The sequence below is a fragment of the Protopterus annectens genome, chromosome 9.part0, assembly GCF_019279795.1.
Source record: "Protopterus annectens isolate FY-2018-M chromosome 9.part0, PAN1.0, whole genome shotgun sequence".
Classification (NCBI taxonomy): Eukaryota; Metazoa; Chordata; order Ceratodontiformes; family Protopteridae; genus Protopterus; species Protopterus annectens.
In genome coordinates this window covers 1,710,690,816-1,710,707,519 of record NC_056743.1, presented here as the reverse complement: position 1 = coordinate 1,710,707,519, position 16,704 = coordinate 1,710,690,816, and the positions used below count along the sequence as shown (strand labels likewise).

General features: G+C 44.9%; 1 protein-coding gene across 5 annotated transcripts in view; it reads right to left on the bottom strand.

Annotated features, from left to right (window-relative positions):
- Positions 1-16,704, bottom strand: part of RAVER1 (ribonucleoprotein, PTB binding 1) — a 2,969,353-nt gene that overhangs the window by 332,711 nt on the left and 2,619,938 nt on the right. For 4 of the 5 annotated variants that reach the window (XM_044084574.1, XM_044084577.1, XM_044084575.1 and 1 more), the window contains one exon: positions 9,068-9,151. The exons of the other annotated variant lie outside the window; for it this stretch is intronic. In XM_044084574.1, the coding sequence (XP_043940509.1) occupies positions 9,068-9,151 (84 nt within the window). The remainder of the gene's footprint in view (positions 1-9,067; positions 9,152-16,704) is intronic. 5 annotated transcript variants of the gene reach the window in all.

Sequence of the window (16,704 nt, the reverse complement as noted above, 5' to 3'; positions counted from 1 at the left end):
AGAACTGGGCAGGCTAATGGTTTATGTATGATGTTATGTACTGTCATAAGTTGAATGTAGAATAAAAAACGAAGTAGTGAACTAGTCTCCCAGACACACTCCAACAGTGTTTGCAGAATGATCAAAGGAAGCAGTGGAACAATAAAATCCTTTTATTAAGCGATAAAAACACTGATAAAAAAAGGGTTTATAAGTTGAATGTAGAAGAGGTGGATGGAGGAATTCCAGCCAGCTAATGCTATGCAGAGCTTTACAGTGATGGGTAAAGGAGGATGAACTAGTAGCAAACTTGGCAATTTTGTTGTAGCAGATTTCAATTTTTTTTTTAATGGAGGATTGTAAATTGGTTAGAATTGGTGCTCCACAGAGTAGGGAGGGCAGAAGGTAGGTTTTGGCTAAAGTAAATTTTGTGGGTGTGCTCAGAAAATGTTTGTTTCTGTATAGCATGCCTAGTTCTTGAAGGTTTTCTTGATATTGCTTTGGATGTGGAGGTCAAATTTAAGATCATCTATTATAACAACTATTAGTTTGGTATGATGGACTAATTTCAGAGCCATATGCCAAAAAGATTTTGAAAGATGCTTTGTTACGGGTGTTAAGTTTTGGGAGAGCTGAATAGGAGTCGTGCTCTCGTTAAGCCAGGTATTCAATGGAGATGGCAGCCTGTTGAGTGATTTCTTGGAGGTGAGTTAAGGTGCCTGAAGAGCAGACGATGGTAGAGTCAACTGCATAATGAAACAACGTGCCTTCACAAAAAGATGAGTGTAGGTTATTGCTAAAAATATGGAATAGTAGAGGGCCAAGGATGGATCCTTGTGAGACTCCTATGGGAACTGGAAGCTATGCAGAGATAGATCCTTGCCAATTTATAGCTTGTTGCCTGATGGCAAGATACCTAGAGAACCATTAAATAGACAGAGATGACAGACCCGGGGGGAAAGCTGATTAAGGAGTCTGCTGTGACAGACAACGTCAAATGCTTTTGATAAATCTAGAAACACTTTTACATCTACATTTGTTGAAATCAGTCAAACATGATCACTGTTATGGCTTACGTTGGGATGTATGTGCATGAATGGAGGTTGCACTGTATTTATAAGCAACAAATTGGCCATAATTTCTTTCACTTTCCATCACAGCAAAACATCACCACTGTACATAGTAAATAGCTGTCTCTGGTGGTTTGGGGTGGATGTGTGTGAAAACAACTGCTCACTGTCACAGCTGTGTAGTAAGTAGTGTTGCCATCTCATAACACTTGGCCTTCTTGTTGAGTTCTTGGTTGCATTTCCTCCTGTGGGAAGTCTGCATCTTCTCAGCATCTCTTTGTGGGTTTTATCCAGTTCTACTCATCTCCCAATAGCCCTAAAACATGCTGGAGATGAACTGGCATTGTTTCAGTTTGCCTTTAGGTACGCATTTGGCTATGTGTGTGAAAAATAATCAGTTTTTATAAGTGGATACTCACAACATTGGCAGGCACAAAAGATTTTCTGGGTGAAAAAAAAAAACCCAAAAACAAACAGCATGTTATTACCTTTAGAAAATAAGACTAAATTCTTCCCAGAACATCCATATCCTCAGAGCATCTGGAAGTCTCGAGACCGCAGACCACAGGCTGATAAATGGATTTGACGCAAGTGTAATAGGAGTCTCTGTCCTGAGCCACACTCAGTCTAAAAATGACCCTGCTCAGAGCTGTGCGCAGTAGGTTGTTACTGCTTGTATGAGCAGAGCACAGCACTGTTAAACCTCAAAGGTGTGCAAGAACGTTACTACAGCTTCTGTGGGATCTGATGACAGTGTAGTCATTATTTCTTTGGCTTCCCACACAGTCAAACCTACACATCATGCGCAGATCACTACAGCTTGCCTAAGAGCAGTGCACCATATTGGAGCTACAGGCCAGAATACTTTGGTGTGATTATTTTACAATCATCAGACTGTATAGAGGTGGGTGCATTTTGGAGGTTGGGGTAAGGAAGGCATGCAATGTACACATCTAACAAAAACTTAAATGTTATATTTTATTTGTTCCTTCACTTTCATCATCATCTAACATGACAGGGAAGCATAAAATAAGAAGTTATGTACCTACCATAACGTTCCATGTTAGTTGTCTTCTCTCGCCTTCTTTCTTCTGGATGGGTTCGGAGCCGATCCTCGGCTCCGACTCGGCCACTTACTAAAGCTCAAGAGCTAATTTTACCAGTTCGAGGCAACCCTATATCCCATGATGCAAGGCGAAGACTACCCAGATCTCGTTTGGTAGCTAAGGAAATTATGCAATACATTCCTCCAACTGGAGAGAAGGAGGAAGAGGTAATAATAGTAATAATGATAATAATAATAATAATAATCCCTCGAAAAAGATCAACCTAATCTAGTGACACTAGAAAGCTGATTAGTTGGAAAAATTGGATTAAGCCTCTTAAGGGAAGAGGCACAATCTTCTCGGTCTGACCAGGCTAGGGGGATGGTGGGCAGGACACAAGAAAGAAGGCGAGAGAAGACAACTAACATGGAACGTTATGGTAGGTACATAACTTCTTAATGTTAAGTTGTCAATCTCGCCTTCATTCTTGCTGGATGGGACCGCATCCCTAGCACCTTTATCCTGGGTGGCTCAATGGAACAGACTCTTGAGAACGGTGGAACCAAAATTTGCTCTGTCTCTGGAGGCCAAGTTTAATTTGTAATGTGAAACAAAGGTATGAGGAGAGGCCCATGTGGCTGCTGCACAAATAGTGTCTATTGGAAGTCTAGCCTGAAAAGCTGTAGATGTAGCTAGAGCTCTGGTAGAATGGGCTTTTGGCCTAGAAATCAACTCTTTACCTCTGAGCTGATAAATGCAAGTAATCACAGAAGACAGCCATCTAGATAGAGTTACCTTGGATACTGGCAGGCCTTTCCTGTTCTCTGCATAGGATAAAAACAGTTGATCAGATTTCCTAAAATGTTTGGTTCTGTCCAGATAATATCTGAGTTGGCGGTGAACATCAAGATAATGTAGTTTTTGTTCCGCTCTATTAGAATAATTTGGGAAAAAAAATGGAAGATCAATGGATTGATTTAAGTTAGTTTGTGATGCCACTTTGGATAAGAAAGACGGATTAATCCTTAGAGAAACACTGTCTTTGTGGAAGATTAAGTAGGGAGGACGAATGCAGAGGGCATGAAGCTCAGATACTCTCCTGGCAGAAGTAATTGCGACTAGAAAGAGTCTTCCAAGAAAGAAATTTCAATGAACAGGCAGCCACAGGTTCAAAAGGGGGAAGAATCAAGGATGTTAAAATTAAATTTAGATCCCACTGTGGTGGGGGGTCTCTAATCGGAGGTTTAAGTAAAAAAAATACCTCTAAGGAATGCCTTGCAAAGTTTATGTGACATAATATTGTGGTCCAACAAGCCTATATGAAAATTTGAAATGGCTGCCAGCTGAACTTTTACTGTGGAGGAAGAAGATCCTGAATGAAAAATCTCGGCTAGGAAGTCCAAGACTGAATGAATTGGAGCAGTATAGGGGTCTATATTCCTAGCTTTGCCCAGAAGGAGAAACGTTGCCATTTACTAGTGTAAATCCTTCTGGTGGAAGATTTAAGGGAAGCTACTATGATATCCCGGACGGGATTAGAAATCATAGGCAGCCTGGCTAGGGATGGAAGCAGAGCAACCAAGCAGTGAGGTTGAGAGAAGGTATGGATTGGTGCAGCTGCCCCGACTGGTGGGTCAGAAGATCTGGAACCGGGTCCAGATGCCATGGCTGTACCAAAAGATAACGATGTAGGAACGGAAAACCATATCTTTCGAGGCCAATAAAGGGCAATGAGAATCAACTTGGCTCTCAAGGCGATTGCTTTCTGAATTACTTGTGGTATCAGAGGAAAGGGAGGAAAGGCATAAAGAAGTCCCCGGGGCCAGTCTTGGGTTAGAGCGTCTCTGGGGGGATGGCCTGGAAGGGGGAAGAGAGAAGAAGTCAGGGCATTTGCTGTTTTGAGGTGTAGCAAAAAGGTCACAGCAAGGAAGGCCCCACTTCTGAAAAATCTCTTCAGTCACAGATTGTTTGAGAGACCACTTGTGAGGCATGAGAATAGCTATGCTCAACCTGTCCGCTATGATGTTGGATTTCCCGGGGATATGCGTTGCTATCAGAAACCGCTGAGAAGAGATTGCCCACTGCCAAAGTCTGAGAGCCTCGCGACACAGTGGATAGGACTTGGTTCCGCCCTGCTTGTTGATATACCACACTACGGACATATTGTCCGTTTGGACTGCAATAGTTCCCAGGGGAAGAGAGTCGTTGAGGGCTTGCAACGTTAAAAGCACTGCTCTCATCTCTAGGACATTTATGTGCAGGTGGCATTAGAAAGGTTGCCAAGTGTCATGGACCATCTTGCCCTGATAATGCCCCCCCCACCCGATCAGGGAGGCGTCCGATGTAACCGTGGCGACCGGGGCGGGAGGAACAAAGGGTCTGCCCTGATGGACTTGAGGGGATGATATCCACCAGGTCAGATGCCTTTTGCAAATTGGAGTTATTATGATCCTGTGACGCATGGGAAGTTGTTGAAAGGACCATTGGGTGAACAGCATCCATTGTCGAAGACGCATGTAAAAGCGGGCCAAGGAAGAAGTGTTATGGCGGCCTCCATAAGACCCAATACTTTCAGAGCAAATCTGGCCTGAATTTTGTTGCTGAGAAGAATCACATGGACGTGATTTTGAATGTCCAAGATCCTTTGGTCTGTTAACTTTGCTGAAAGTTGTACAGTGTCCAATTTGGCGCCTATAAAAGTAATAGATTGACAAGGCGACAAGGCAGATTTTTCGAAATTTATAGAAATCCCTAGCCCTCTGCAAATGTGAATGGTGTAATCTCTGGCTTGGAGAAGTTGATGCCTGGTGGTGGCAGTGAGGAGCCAGTCGTCTAGATATGGAAACACCTGGAATCCTTGACGTCTCAGGTGAGCCGTAACCGCTGCCATACATTTGGTGAACACTCTGGGGGCTGTAGTGAGTCCAAATGGCAGGGCTCTGAATTGGAAGTGACTGGAATTTTTATGTGATAGCACGCATCCTGAAGATCTACCCAGCACATCCACTTGTCCTTGCCCAGAAAGGGTACAATGGACTGAAGCGTGACCATCCAGAATCTTGTTTTCTTTACAAACGTGTTTAGTTTGCTGAGATCTAATATTGGTCTCCAGTCCCCTGTCTTTTTTGGTACTAAAAAGAACCTTGAGTAGATACCGGATCCTATTTGGTCTGCTGGGACTGGCTGGATGGCTCTTTTTGCTAGCAGTTTTGAAATCTCTGGTACTGCTAGTTCCCTTAGACCGGGTGGAACGTCTGGAAGGGTTCCCTTTTGCTGAACTGGGGTTTGAATAAAGGGAATTTTGTAACCCTCGGATATGATCGACTGTACCCATTTGTCTTGAGAAAGGGAAAGCCAGGCTTTGGGGTACAGAGATAATCTTCCCCCGACTGCCTCCGAAGGTGGACAATCGAGCAACATCTCAGGGATGCTGGAAGGGTTTGTCAGAGAGAGGCTCCCTGCTACCCTGATTCTGCGGACCCCTCTGCCTCTAGGGCGGCGTCTGTTGTTGTTACCCCCTCTGCCTCTGGGGGTAAACTGATCTCGTGCGTCAGGCGTGACTCCTTGAGATTTGCGGAACCACATTTTCCCCTCCATTCTGACCTTTTGGGTAAGGTCTTGAAGTGGTGGAGAAACGGACTCCTACGGCAGAGAGAGTCTTGCCATCTTGTTCGCATCTAGTCAAGGTGTCTTTCACTTGAGGTCTGAACAAAGTCGAGCCATCAAAGGGAGAGTTTGTGAAGGACGCCTTGAAGAGATCTGCAAAATTACAAAGCCGCATCCAGGATTGACGCCTTAAAGCCACTCCTGTGCCTGCGGCCCTACTCGCTCCATCGGCTGCATATGAAATGAGCCGCATGGAGGAGTTAACAATGGAGTTTAGGATTCCTAGCTGTGAGTTAATTTTATCCTGGGACCCAGCAGCTGATGGATCCTGTAAAACTTCTCCCAACTCTTTAAGAACATCTCTTTGAAGGCGGGTGAAGTGACACAAGTAGTTCAGAGATCGCATGGCAAAGGTCGCTGAAGAAAAAATCTGCTTGCCGTACCTATCCATAGTCCTAGAATCCTTGTTAGGAGGATGGACAGGTACTGAAGGATCAGCTAGTTCCTTCTTGGTGGCTGCAGCCACCACCATGGCATCAACCGGGACACCTTTTGTCAAATATTGCCTATCAGGTGGGGCCGTAATGAATTTAGAAGGCCTCTGAGAAATGGGTTCCACCGAATCCAGGGCCATCCACACCTTCCGAGCCACCACGTCCATAAGAGGGTCGAAAGGCGGAGACACCCAGGAGGTGGAGGGTCGAGACCCGAACGCCTCCAGGTATACTGACTCGTCCTCGGAAGGATTAAGAGAAGGCCAGTTCCCCCTCTGCTTAAGGAGTTCAAGGATGTCTGAGAAAGAGACATCCTCAGTGGGGGACCTTGGGGATCCCTCCGACTCATCCAAGTCAGTATCGGATGTAATAGACTCGGGGGAGTCTAGATGTTTCCTCTTACATGTCCTCTTACGCGGAGGTTCACCTAACGGGTCAGGAGAAGCCTCGGAAGAGGAAGATATTCCCAATGGGGAAACCTGAGGCGTTGGATCTCTGGGTCCGGGAGCAAGAAAGTGGGAAGAGACGTCAGCAGGCACTGTAGTGGGAGGAGCTGATGGAACTGACCGTTGACTACGCCCAGGGGCTAGTACACTCCTCATCACCTCGAAGGCTCCCCCGTCAGAGAGGCCAGAAGGCTCCCGCTCCGAAGAGATAGGAACTCCAGGCCACACCGACAGGGACAGCTCCGAGGCCGATGGGGCTGAGCTCACCAGCACCGAAGCTCCGAGAGGAAGAACGGGGTCGGACAAGGGTCCGATGCTACTCGCCCCCTCGGAGCCGACGAGAGAGACCAGATGCCCGGATCCCTCCAATGAAGGCCTTAAGGAGGAAATCGGAGCAGAGGACGACGGAGCCGAAAGGGGGGGTGGTATTGGCTCCGAAGTCACAGCAGTCACGGCTCCGAGGAGCTCCGGCTCCGAGCTCTGTAAGAGAGTCGAAGGAGGAATGTTAGGTGGATGTGTGATAGCTACCGTCTGTTGAGATGGGCTATGGAGCATTTGGGCCAATGCCTGAGACTTCAATAGTCTACTCACCACTCTTTCAAAGTCGTGATCGGAAAGCCTGGACGACCAAGAAGAACGGCTCCGATGGTTCCGCTCAGAGAGCAGGGGTGATCTCGGGGCCGAACGTATCGACTCCAACGAAGGGGATCGTGATCTCTTTTTTGAGATAGGTGGAGCTGAAGGAGCCGAGGATACGTGCCCAGATTTAGCAGCATCGGCGCCGGATGGAGCCGATACTGTAACTTCTAATACAGAAGGATCGGCTCCGGCCGGAGCCGATCTCGACACTGAAGGAGAACCAGTAGCCGATGGCTTAGGACTTGAAGCCGAAGGCTTAACTGGTTTCGAGGGCTTCCCCGGAGCCGACTTAGTTGGGGAGCTCTCAGGCTTTAATAAGCCCCTCAATATTAATTTATTTCTGCGCTCCTGCAGGACTCTTGGGCTGAAGGCATGACAGATAGCACAACAGTCCTGCAGGTGCAGAGGTCCCAGGCAGTAAACACAAGAAGTGTGACCGTCTGTCAGAGACATCTGCTGACAGCACGAGTCAAACTTCTTGAAGCCTGAGACCTTTGTGTCCTTCGACATAGCTGTGTCGAGGAAACACTAACAAAAAGAAACACAGACACACACACAACAAACACCCAATCCAATAATAAAAAATTTTAACAGGGATACAAACACACTCAAACACCACACAGAATCCCTGACAGAAAAAATCAGGAAAGGGGGAGGCTTAAGGCCTAACTTAGGGGAAGGGATAAATAACTTGAAAAATAGGGAACACTAACGGGAATAGGGTTAAATTAATCGTTAAAAGTTTAGACAACAACAAAGGTGACTAAAACTAAAGGGATGAGACTAAAAGTCTGAATTTGAAGAAACTTACCTGGAGCTGGTAAAAAAAAGCACCTCGCAAGCGAAAGCGGCAAACGAGATCTGGGTAGTCTTCGTCTTGCATCATGGGATATAGGGTTGCCTCGAGCTGGAAAAATTAGCTCTCGAGCTTTAGTAAGTGGCAGAGTCGGAGCCGAGGATCGGCTCTGAACCCATCCAGCATGAATGAAGGCGAGATTGACAACTTAACATTGAGTCTTTTTGAGGTGGGGGTAAGGAAGAATGCCATGTAGGTATGTGACAGCAATGACTTAAAATAAATGACTGTCCGCCATCTGTTCATTGAATTCTATCCCAATCTAATACAACAGGGCTACAAAGATAATGACTATCATTTCTTTTGTGGGGGATAGGGAGGCAGGCACTATTCCAAGATATGATGTACACATCGTTGCAAGTATTAATCTCATTTTATTGGTAACTAATAGTCTGCCATATTTGAATACAGAACCTCAGACTACATATTTCCACCTTGAAAGAAAAAAAGACTAAAATTTCTTTTTTTGTTATGATTATTTTGTTCAGGCCACCACCAGATGGGGTGGGGGAAACGCTAAAGAGCACCTCAGAACTTCTAAAACTCCATGGCTTCTGGGGACCTAACACCCCAGATCCCTGACAACTTAATTATTTCCTCCACAGTTACTATAGTGCATCCTTGACCAGTTAGGGGGTGTAAAAGGATAAATGAAAAAAGATGCAGACTTAAGACAAAGATTAATAAAACTGAAAAAAATATATAGATGGGTGTGGAAGCCAGGATGGGGTTGGAGGGACACATGAAGCTCCTTGCCTAGGATTCCATTTCACCTAAGGCCAGCTCTACAGGTCTGAAGGGGTTAAATGCAATACTCAGACGTGTGACACATAATGGAGCTTCATACCATTACATGCTAGAAAAATACTCTCACTTGTAAGAAATCTTTACTATCTTCTGGAATTCCATTCTAAAAGCACAAAAGTCTTACCTTATTCTGAGTGGAACTGTAATTAGTTAATCCCAGACTGTTCTGTTCTTTTGACTCATAGTACATAGATGATGATGGCCGATCCTACCGCAAAGAGAAGCCGACAGGAAAAAAATGAACCAGCACCATTTGGGTTAATTTTAGTAAAAAATGTCCAGTTTATTACACAGAACTGATCTCACATTAAAATGACTAAAACAGCCTTCAAATGTATGCCAAATGTCAGCAACTATAAACTTCCCACCCATAAGGAATAGGGCTACAAGGAATATGGCGGCCATCCTAACTTCAAACTATAATGTGCCCACCATCACTGGGTGACAGATTAAAGTAAACTGCACAGTAATTTTATATGGGTAACAACCCTGACTTAAGTTTTCTAATACTGGCATTTGCATTCTTTATAAACTTCAAACTCCACATCAAAATGGAGTTTGAGTATTAATACACAAAATATATTCACTTCTGATCACATTTTCTTAGGTACTGCCCAATGTATGAATTAACAGATTATTACTGAATCGGTTGATCTAGGAGATGACTCTCCTTGATGACTCATAGGCTGACTACATCTTCACTACCAATCAAGGCTTGGCATTTTTCAGTAAAACTTCTCCATTCAGGGACAGTCTTACATTCACAGCAATGCAAGTGATGAAGCCACATACTACATAAAGTACAGTTGTGTACACTTACCATAAATGTAGATGTTCGAGTGTATTCACTGTTGCAGTCATCACATTTGGGTTATCTGCCTGCAGGTAGCCCTCAGCCGACCTAAGAGTGTTGGGATTTCTGCGTCGGATGCTGTCGCTTCTTTCATGACGTCAGGGGTATAAAACATGCAGCCGATGCCATTACATCAGTTTTTCTTGCTCCAGATGTCACATGCACCCAAAATAGGAAGCAGTTACATGGTATGGAACACCCCCCAGCAAAAAGCAAATACACATGATATAAGATATGCCAAACAAAAAAGATAGAAGTAAAGAGACGTCAGGGGTCTGGAGGGAGGGTAACCAGGACTGCAACAGTGAATACACTCTAACATCTACATTTATGGCAAGTGTACACAACTGTACTATGTTCTTTGTGTTTCACTGTTGCAGTCATCACATTTGGGTTGATTCTCTAAGCTAAGGAAGGGTGGTGTTAGTTAAGAAGCATTAGGGCTGGCAATCAGGCCCTGTACGACTGCTGTGACAAATCCAGCTCTGGATTTAGAAAAGATAGGTAAGTGGTAATGCTTGGTGAAAGTGTGTACAGAGCTCCAGGTTGCAGCTTCCAGGATGTCCCTGGTAGGGGCTCCCCTGAGGAATGCTGTAGAGGTTGATGTAGCCCTAGTGAAATGTGTTATGATCCCTTGTGGGGTAGGTTTCCCATGGTGTTTGTAGCAGAAATGGATGCACAGTGTACTATTTAGAAATAGTTTGCTTTGAAATGGCCTTGCCCTCTGCCCCTGCAGCAAAGCTGACTAGCAGCTGGTCAGATTTTCTGAAAGGTTTAGTCCTGTCCAGATAGAACCTGAGCTGCCTGTGTACGTCCAGGGAGTGCAGGATCCTTTCCCCTTTATTCTGAGGATTAGGGAAAAAAGTTGGCAAATTAATGGATTGGTTTAAAACCACACTAGATACTACCTTGGGCATAAATGATGGGTTAGTCCTGAGGGGAAACCCTGTCCGCATGGAAGATAATGAAGGGTTCCACAGCCATAAGGGCCTGCAATTCAGACACTCTTCTTGCTGAAGTGATGGCGAGAAGAAAAGCGGTTTTCCATGAGAGGGATTTTAACTCTGTTGTGGCAGCAGGTTCAAAGGATGGAAGCGTGAGCTTTTGCAATACAAAGTTAAGGTCCCAGGCAGGAGTGGGAGCTCTCCTGGGGGGGGGGGGTCTTAAATTTTGGGTTCCTATTAGGACGAAAACGCATTTTGTTGAATGCGTTTTCGACACCTAAAGAGCGAACAGGCAAAACAGCGAAGTGGCTGTTCAGCGAATTCGCTCACTGGGAAAGAAGTCGCTTGACCGCTTCGTTGCTTTGCCATGTTCTGCACTGTAGTGTGGTCTCAGGGATTCCCTTGTCCGGTATAGCTCCCGATCGTGAATGTGCAACAGTTACTGACCTTAGGGTTAGGGTGCAGGTTAAGGTAAGTGCATATGTATGAAAATGTTTACTGTTTTTTTTTTTTTTTTTGCGTTAGATGTATGGTTGAGTTACGTGTGTATGTTTTCTCAACTGTTTACTTTTGTTTTGGGGGGCAGAATTAGGGTTAAGGTAAGTGTGTATGTGTTTGGAACTGTTTATGTAAATGTGCAACAATTACTGACCTTAGGGTTACGGTGTGGGTTAAGGTAAGTGCATATGTTTTAAAATGTTTACTTTTATTTTTTTATGTTAGATGTATGGTTGAGTTATGTGTGTATGTGTTTTCAGCTGTTTACTTCTTTTGGGGGAGGGGGGGCGAAGAATTAGAGTTAAGATACGTGTGTATTGTTTTCTGGTTTTTTTTTTTTTTTTGTTTTTGGTTGGAACAGCGATTTTTTTCCCTAGGAAAGAAATCGCTGTTCTGAGGTGTCGACATTTTCAGCTTTTGCTGAAAAAGGGTCGAAACATCATTCGCTGATTTAAGCATTCAATGTTTTAATACAGACCCTAAATTTTTGGCTCCTCTCAGGAACCGTTTCACCAGAGGATGAGAGAAAAGGGGTGGCTCAGTATTATAATGAGCTGAGATGGCAGAGGCATGAATCTTAATGGAAGAGAAGGATAGGCCTTTGTGGAGAATTTCTGTTAAGTAATCTAGTATATGAGGTAAGCTGGGCACCGTTGTGTCCATTCCCTGAGACTGGCTCCAGGAGCAGTATCTTTTCCATTTTTCCAAATAGGATTTTCTAGTACAAGGCCTCCTTGTCTCAAGAATGACATCCAGCACCTGCTTACTGACAGCTGCTGGTGAAGAATTCAGGGGATGAGCCAGGCTGCTAGGTTCAGAGTCTGTAGCTGAGGATGCAAAATCTGGCCCTCCTGCTGGGACAGCAGGGCAGGGGTCTGCGGCAGGTGCCATGGTGGCACTACTGTCAGACTGCGCAAAAGAGGATACCAGTGCTGGAGTGGCCAAGTCTGGTGCAATCAGGATTGTCCTTGGCTTGTCTTGTTTGATCTTTAATAGAACCTTGGAGAGGAGGGGCGGGGGGGGGGCATAGATTCTGAGGCTTTCCCAGTTAAAGGACAGGGCATCCACTTTCCAACCATGGCTGTAGGGAGGTCTGGTGCAATATTTGCTCAACTGATAGTTCTGAGGGGAAGTAAAGAGGTCCACCTCTGGTGCCCCCCCATCTGTTCCTCAAAAGCTTGAATATTTTGGGTTCCAGTTTTCACTTGTGTGGGTCCATGAGAATTCTGCTTAAGTCGTCTATCCGTGAATTTAGTTTGCCTGGCAGGAATTGAGCTTGCAGGTGCACTTGGTTGCTCAAGGCTGTGTTCCACAGAGCCATAGCTAATCTGCAGAGTGGGTAGGAATGTGTTCCCCCCTTCTTGTTTATGTACCACAAAACTGTGGCGTTGTCTGTCTTTACCAATAGTTGTCCTGGAAGAATAAGGCTTTTGAAGGCTGTCAGAGCATTCTGTACAGCTAACATTTCTTTTTGAATGATATGCAGGTGCATTTGCTTTGGGGTCCATTTGCCTAAAATGCATTGTCCTGACATGAGCCCCCCCCCCCATGCAGTCTGATGCGTCTGTTGTTAGGGTGTGGGCGGCATGGGGTTGAGTGAAAGGGAGTCCCACCTTGTGGTAGCAGGCCTCTGCCTACCAAAGGAACTCTGTCCTTAGGCAAGGAATGATAGGAATCATTGTTTCCAGGGCCTGAGAATGTTGACACCAGAGACTTTTTAAGTACCAGTGAAGTTTCCACATATGCAGTCTTGCATATGGAATTAGTAGAATGTAAGCCACCATGAACCCTAGGGCTTGCAGTATTTTTCTTGCAAATAGTTTGGTTTTGGTGGCCAGTAGATTGAAGTAGTTTGTCAAATAAATTTGTTTTTCTGGAGTGAGGAATGCCATCTGTGAAGTTGTGTTCAAGCTTGCTCCCAGGAATACAAATCTGTTGGCTGGGTACCAGATGTGATTTCTTTTCGTTGATGGTGTACCCCAGTGAAGTTTAGAAGTCTTTTTACAAATGTTAGGTGTGGTAGCAATTCCTGACTGTCCGCCTGAATCAGGCAATCGTCCAAGTATGGGTAAATTTGAAACATTCTCTGCATGCAATATGCAAAGGCTGGAGCTAGGCATTTTGTGAATACTCTGAGTGCAGTAGATAAGCCAAATGGAAGCGCAGAGAACTGATAATGCATAGAGCCTGTTCTGAAACGTAGGTATTTCCTGCAAGATTCCCTTATGGGGGTGTGCATTTAAGCATCTTTTAAGTCTAGGATTACTAGCCAGGTGTTCTTGGCTAGCATAGGAAGCAGCTGTTGTGGAGAGTAAGCATTTTGAATTTTGGAACCACCAGAAAGGTGTTGAGAATAGACAGATCCAGGATCGGACGCTAAGAGTTTCTTTTCTAGGTACCAGAAACAGATTGGAATAAAAGCCTTGTCCCCTTTGTTCTGCTGGGACAGGATGAATAGCCTTGATACTGAGAAGAGAAATTACTTGCTTTTGGGCCTCTACCCATTGGTTTGGGGGGACGTCTGGCCATCCGCTTGGGGTTGGGAGTGAGTGGAAGTGGAATCTGTATCCCTGGGAAACAATATTTAAGACCCATCTGTCCTGGGTAATGTACTCCCAGTTTTTGGCATGCAGGGCAAGTTTCCCTCCTAAAGGTGCAAGTACTTGGGCAAGGCTTGGAAGAGTTAAGGATAAGTCATTGTGAGACTTTGCCATAGGATGGCAGCTTACTACTCCCTGTTTTGGACGTGGGTGCACTCCATTGCTTAGATCTGTGCACACCCTGAGACTGTAGTCTTGATGGTCTGCGGCCCCTGGGTTTGGACTGAGAAGGTTTGGGAGGGACTGGAAAAGACCAGTTTTTTGAAGGCCAATGCCTACTGAGTCTAGCTGGCTCTACTTGTAAGAAATCTTTAACAGTTTGCATAGATTTAGCTTTTTCCTCCATCCTCTTGAGGACTTCTTCAGCTTAATTGCCAAATAGACGCTCTTGGTTTAATGGTGCATCTAGTAATTTTGCTTTGACATGGTCTGGCAAGTTTTGTTCCTTAAGCCAAGCATGCCTTCTAAGAACAGACCCAGTGACAGCAGCCCTGCAAGATGCTTCTAAGGCATCAAAACCACATTGCAAAGTATGTTTACCAATTTGGTTAGCAGAATGCATTAACTCTTGTATATCTTTATGTTCTGCACAATCAAGAATCAACATAATTTTCTGTTTGATTAGTTCCATAATATGTTGCTGATACTTTAACATATGAAACTGGCAATTTAAATCCCTGATGGCAAGAGTAGCAGAGGTGTACACCTTCTCACTCCATCTGTCTAAAGCCCTAGAATCCCTGTCCGAAGGGGTATGCTTTTTGGCCGTTGTAGCCTTAATGCCTTTAGGTCCCTGGGAAATGGTCTCTGGATCCACAGCAGGATTCTTAAATAGGAATTTGTGAGAGTCAGGTACTCTGTAGTACCTGTCAGGTTTCCTGGGAGCTGGAGGCAAAGTATCAGGGGTAAGGCTAGATTCCAAGAAGACATCATCTACAATTTCCAGAACAGGAGAGATAGCTAGAGGACTTTGTTGAGGCAAACTTAAAAATTCCCTGAGTCTCTTTTTGGACTGAGAGTAGTCCTGGCTCTCCCAGCGGAAATGCCCTCTAAGGGCATGCAGGATTTCACCAAATGAAAAATCTTCTGGTGGGGAAGCAGAGGGAATGGAATCATCTGCATCAGAATCCTCATAGGTAGATAAGGGTATGTCCTGGTAATCAGAAGGGTCAGAGTTATCAGATACCTGATCAGAAGAATCAGAAGGAAAATCAGTTCTTGGTCTTTTTGAGGGGGAAGCCTGACTTCCCCTAATTAAAGTAATAAGATCTTCAGCCATTCTAAGCATTTGTTTTTGTAGCATGTGGGCCTGAGTGTGCATTCTGGTCGTCGGTTTCCTAAGCATAGTGCGAACTATAGGCCTAGGAAATTCGGTATTTTTGGTTTGAAACAATGCTGTTTGTTTAATATGAAAGCTTGTAGGCCTGAAAACACCCTCAGAAGTCGGTGGCTGCACAGCGACTCCGGACCCATCCAAGGTAGAGACATCCGCAGGTTCCATAGTCGAAGAAGCATTTCACGGCATACCAGACTCCGAATGGGTCTCAGCAGAGACCTGCGAATCAGCACTATTGCGTATCAGGGGATGCAAAAGCGCCTCACTGAGTACCAGCAGACCAGCGACTAGCTTAATAGTAGCATTGTTGACAGTTTTGAACCTATGCGGTCTGTCTCTGTCTTTATCCTTACGTTTTTTTCGGAAGATCGGCAGTCGGATGGCTTAACAGAGTCATTTCGAAATACGGAGATCGAGAGCGGAAGTATTTAGTGACAAAAATAGCCCAACGAAGAATAGTTCGGATGTCAAACAAGGCACAAAACCGACACGAGGGACGTCGTGGTCTGGGCCTAAACAGATGGTGCAATAAGAATGAAAATCTCTGTGAAGTATTTACTTTGCACGGGCAAGACCATTATTAATTTTTTCTGACATCGGTTAGAGCAAGAAATAAGGATCCCCAATGGGGTACTTATCTTTTAGAAGACTTCAGGTCTGAAACTCAAAAAATGAAAATTGCAGGAGTCGGCCGATCGGCACTTGCGAACTGCTTCTGCTTCAGGCACAGCATGGCAAGAAAGACTGATGTAATGGCATCGGCTGCATGTTTTGTACCCCTGATGAACCAACGTCATGGAAAAAGCGACAGCATCCAATGCAGAAATCCCAAGACTCTGGTATGCAGGCCGGCTGAGGGCTACCTACAGACAGATAACCCAAATGTGATGACTGCAACAGTGAAACACGAAGAAAGTACAGTTGTGTACACAACATAAATGTAGATGTTCAAGTGTATTCGCTGTTGCAGTCATTAAACTTGGGTTATCCTGCTGGCAGGCTACCCTCAGTCGGCCTGAATTCCAAAGTCTAGGTCTGGCGTCGGTTGCTGTCGCCTCTTCCTTGACATCAGTGCGCCAGCGGTATAAAAGATGCAGCCGACGCCATTTTCTTCAGTTTTTCTTGCCCCAGATGTCAGGTGCCCCCAAAAAGGAAGGCTTAAAATATATCAATAAAACATGCATGCATGCACCAAAATATGTTATACCTTCATCTATAAGCAAATACACCACATAGGTTGTATAGATTAGAGAAGTGCAGCCAAGTTCCAGCAAAAAGAGAAGGGGGATGGTGGGTGGGTAACCTGGACTGCAACAGGGAATACACTTGAACATCTACATTTATGGTAAGTGTACACAACTGTACTATGTTCTTCGTGTTTCACTGTTGCAGTCATTACACTTGGGTTGAATCCCAAAGCTATGGTTGAGAGGCTGGAGCTAAAATAGCATTAGGAGCGGCTATGAGGCCCTGCAGAACTGCAGTGGCAAAGCCTGCCCTGGATTTAGAGTAGAGTGATAAGTGATAGTG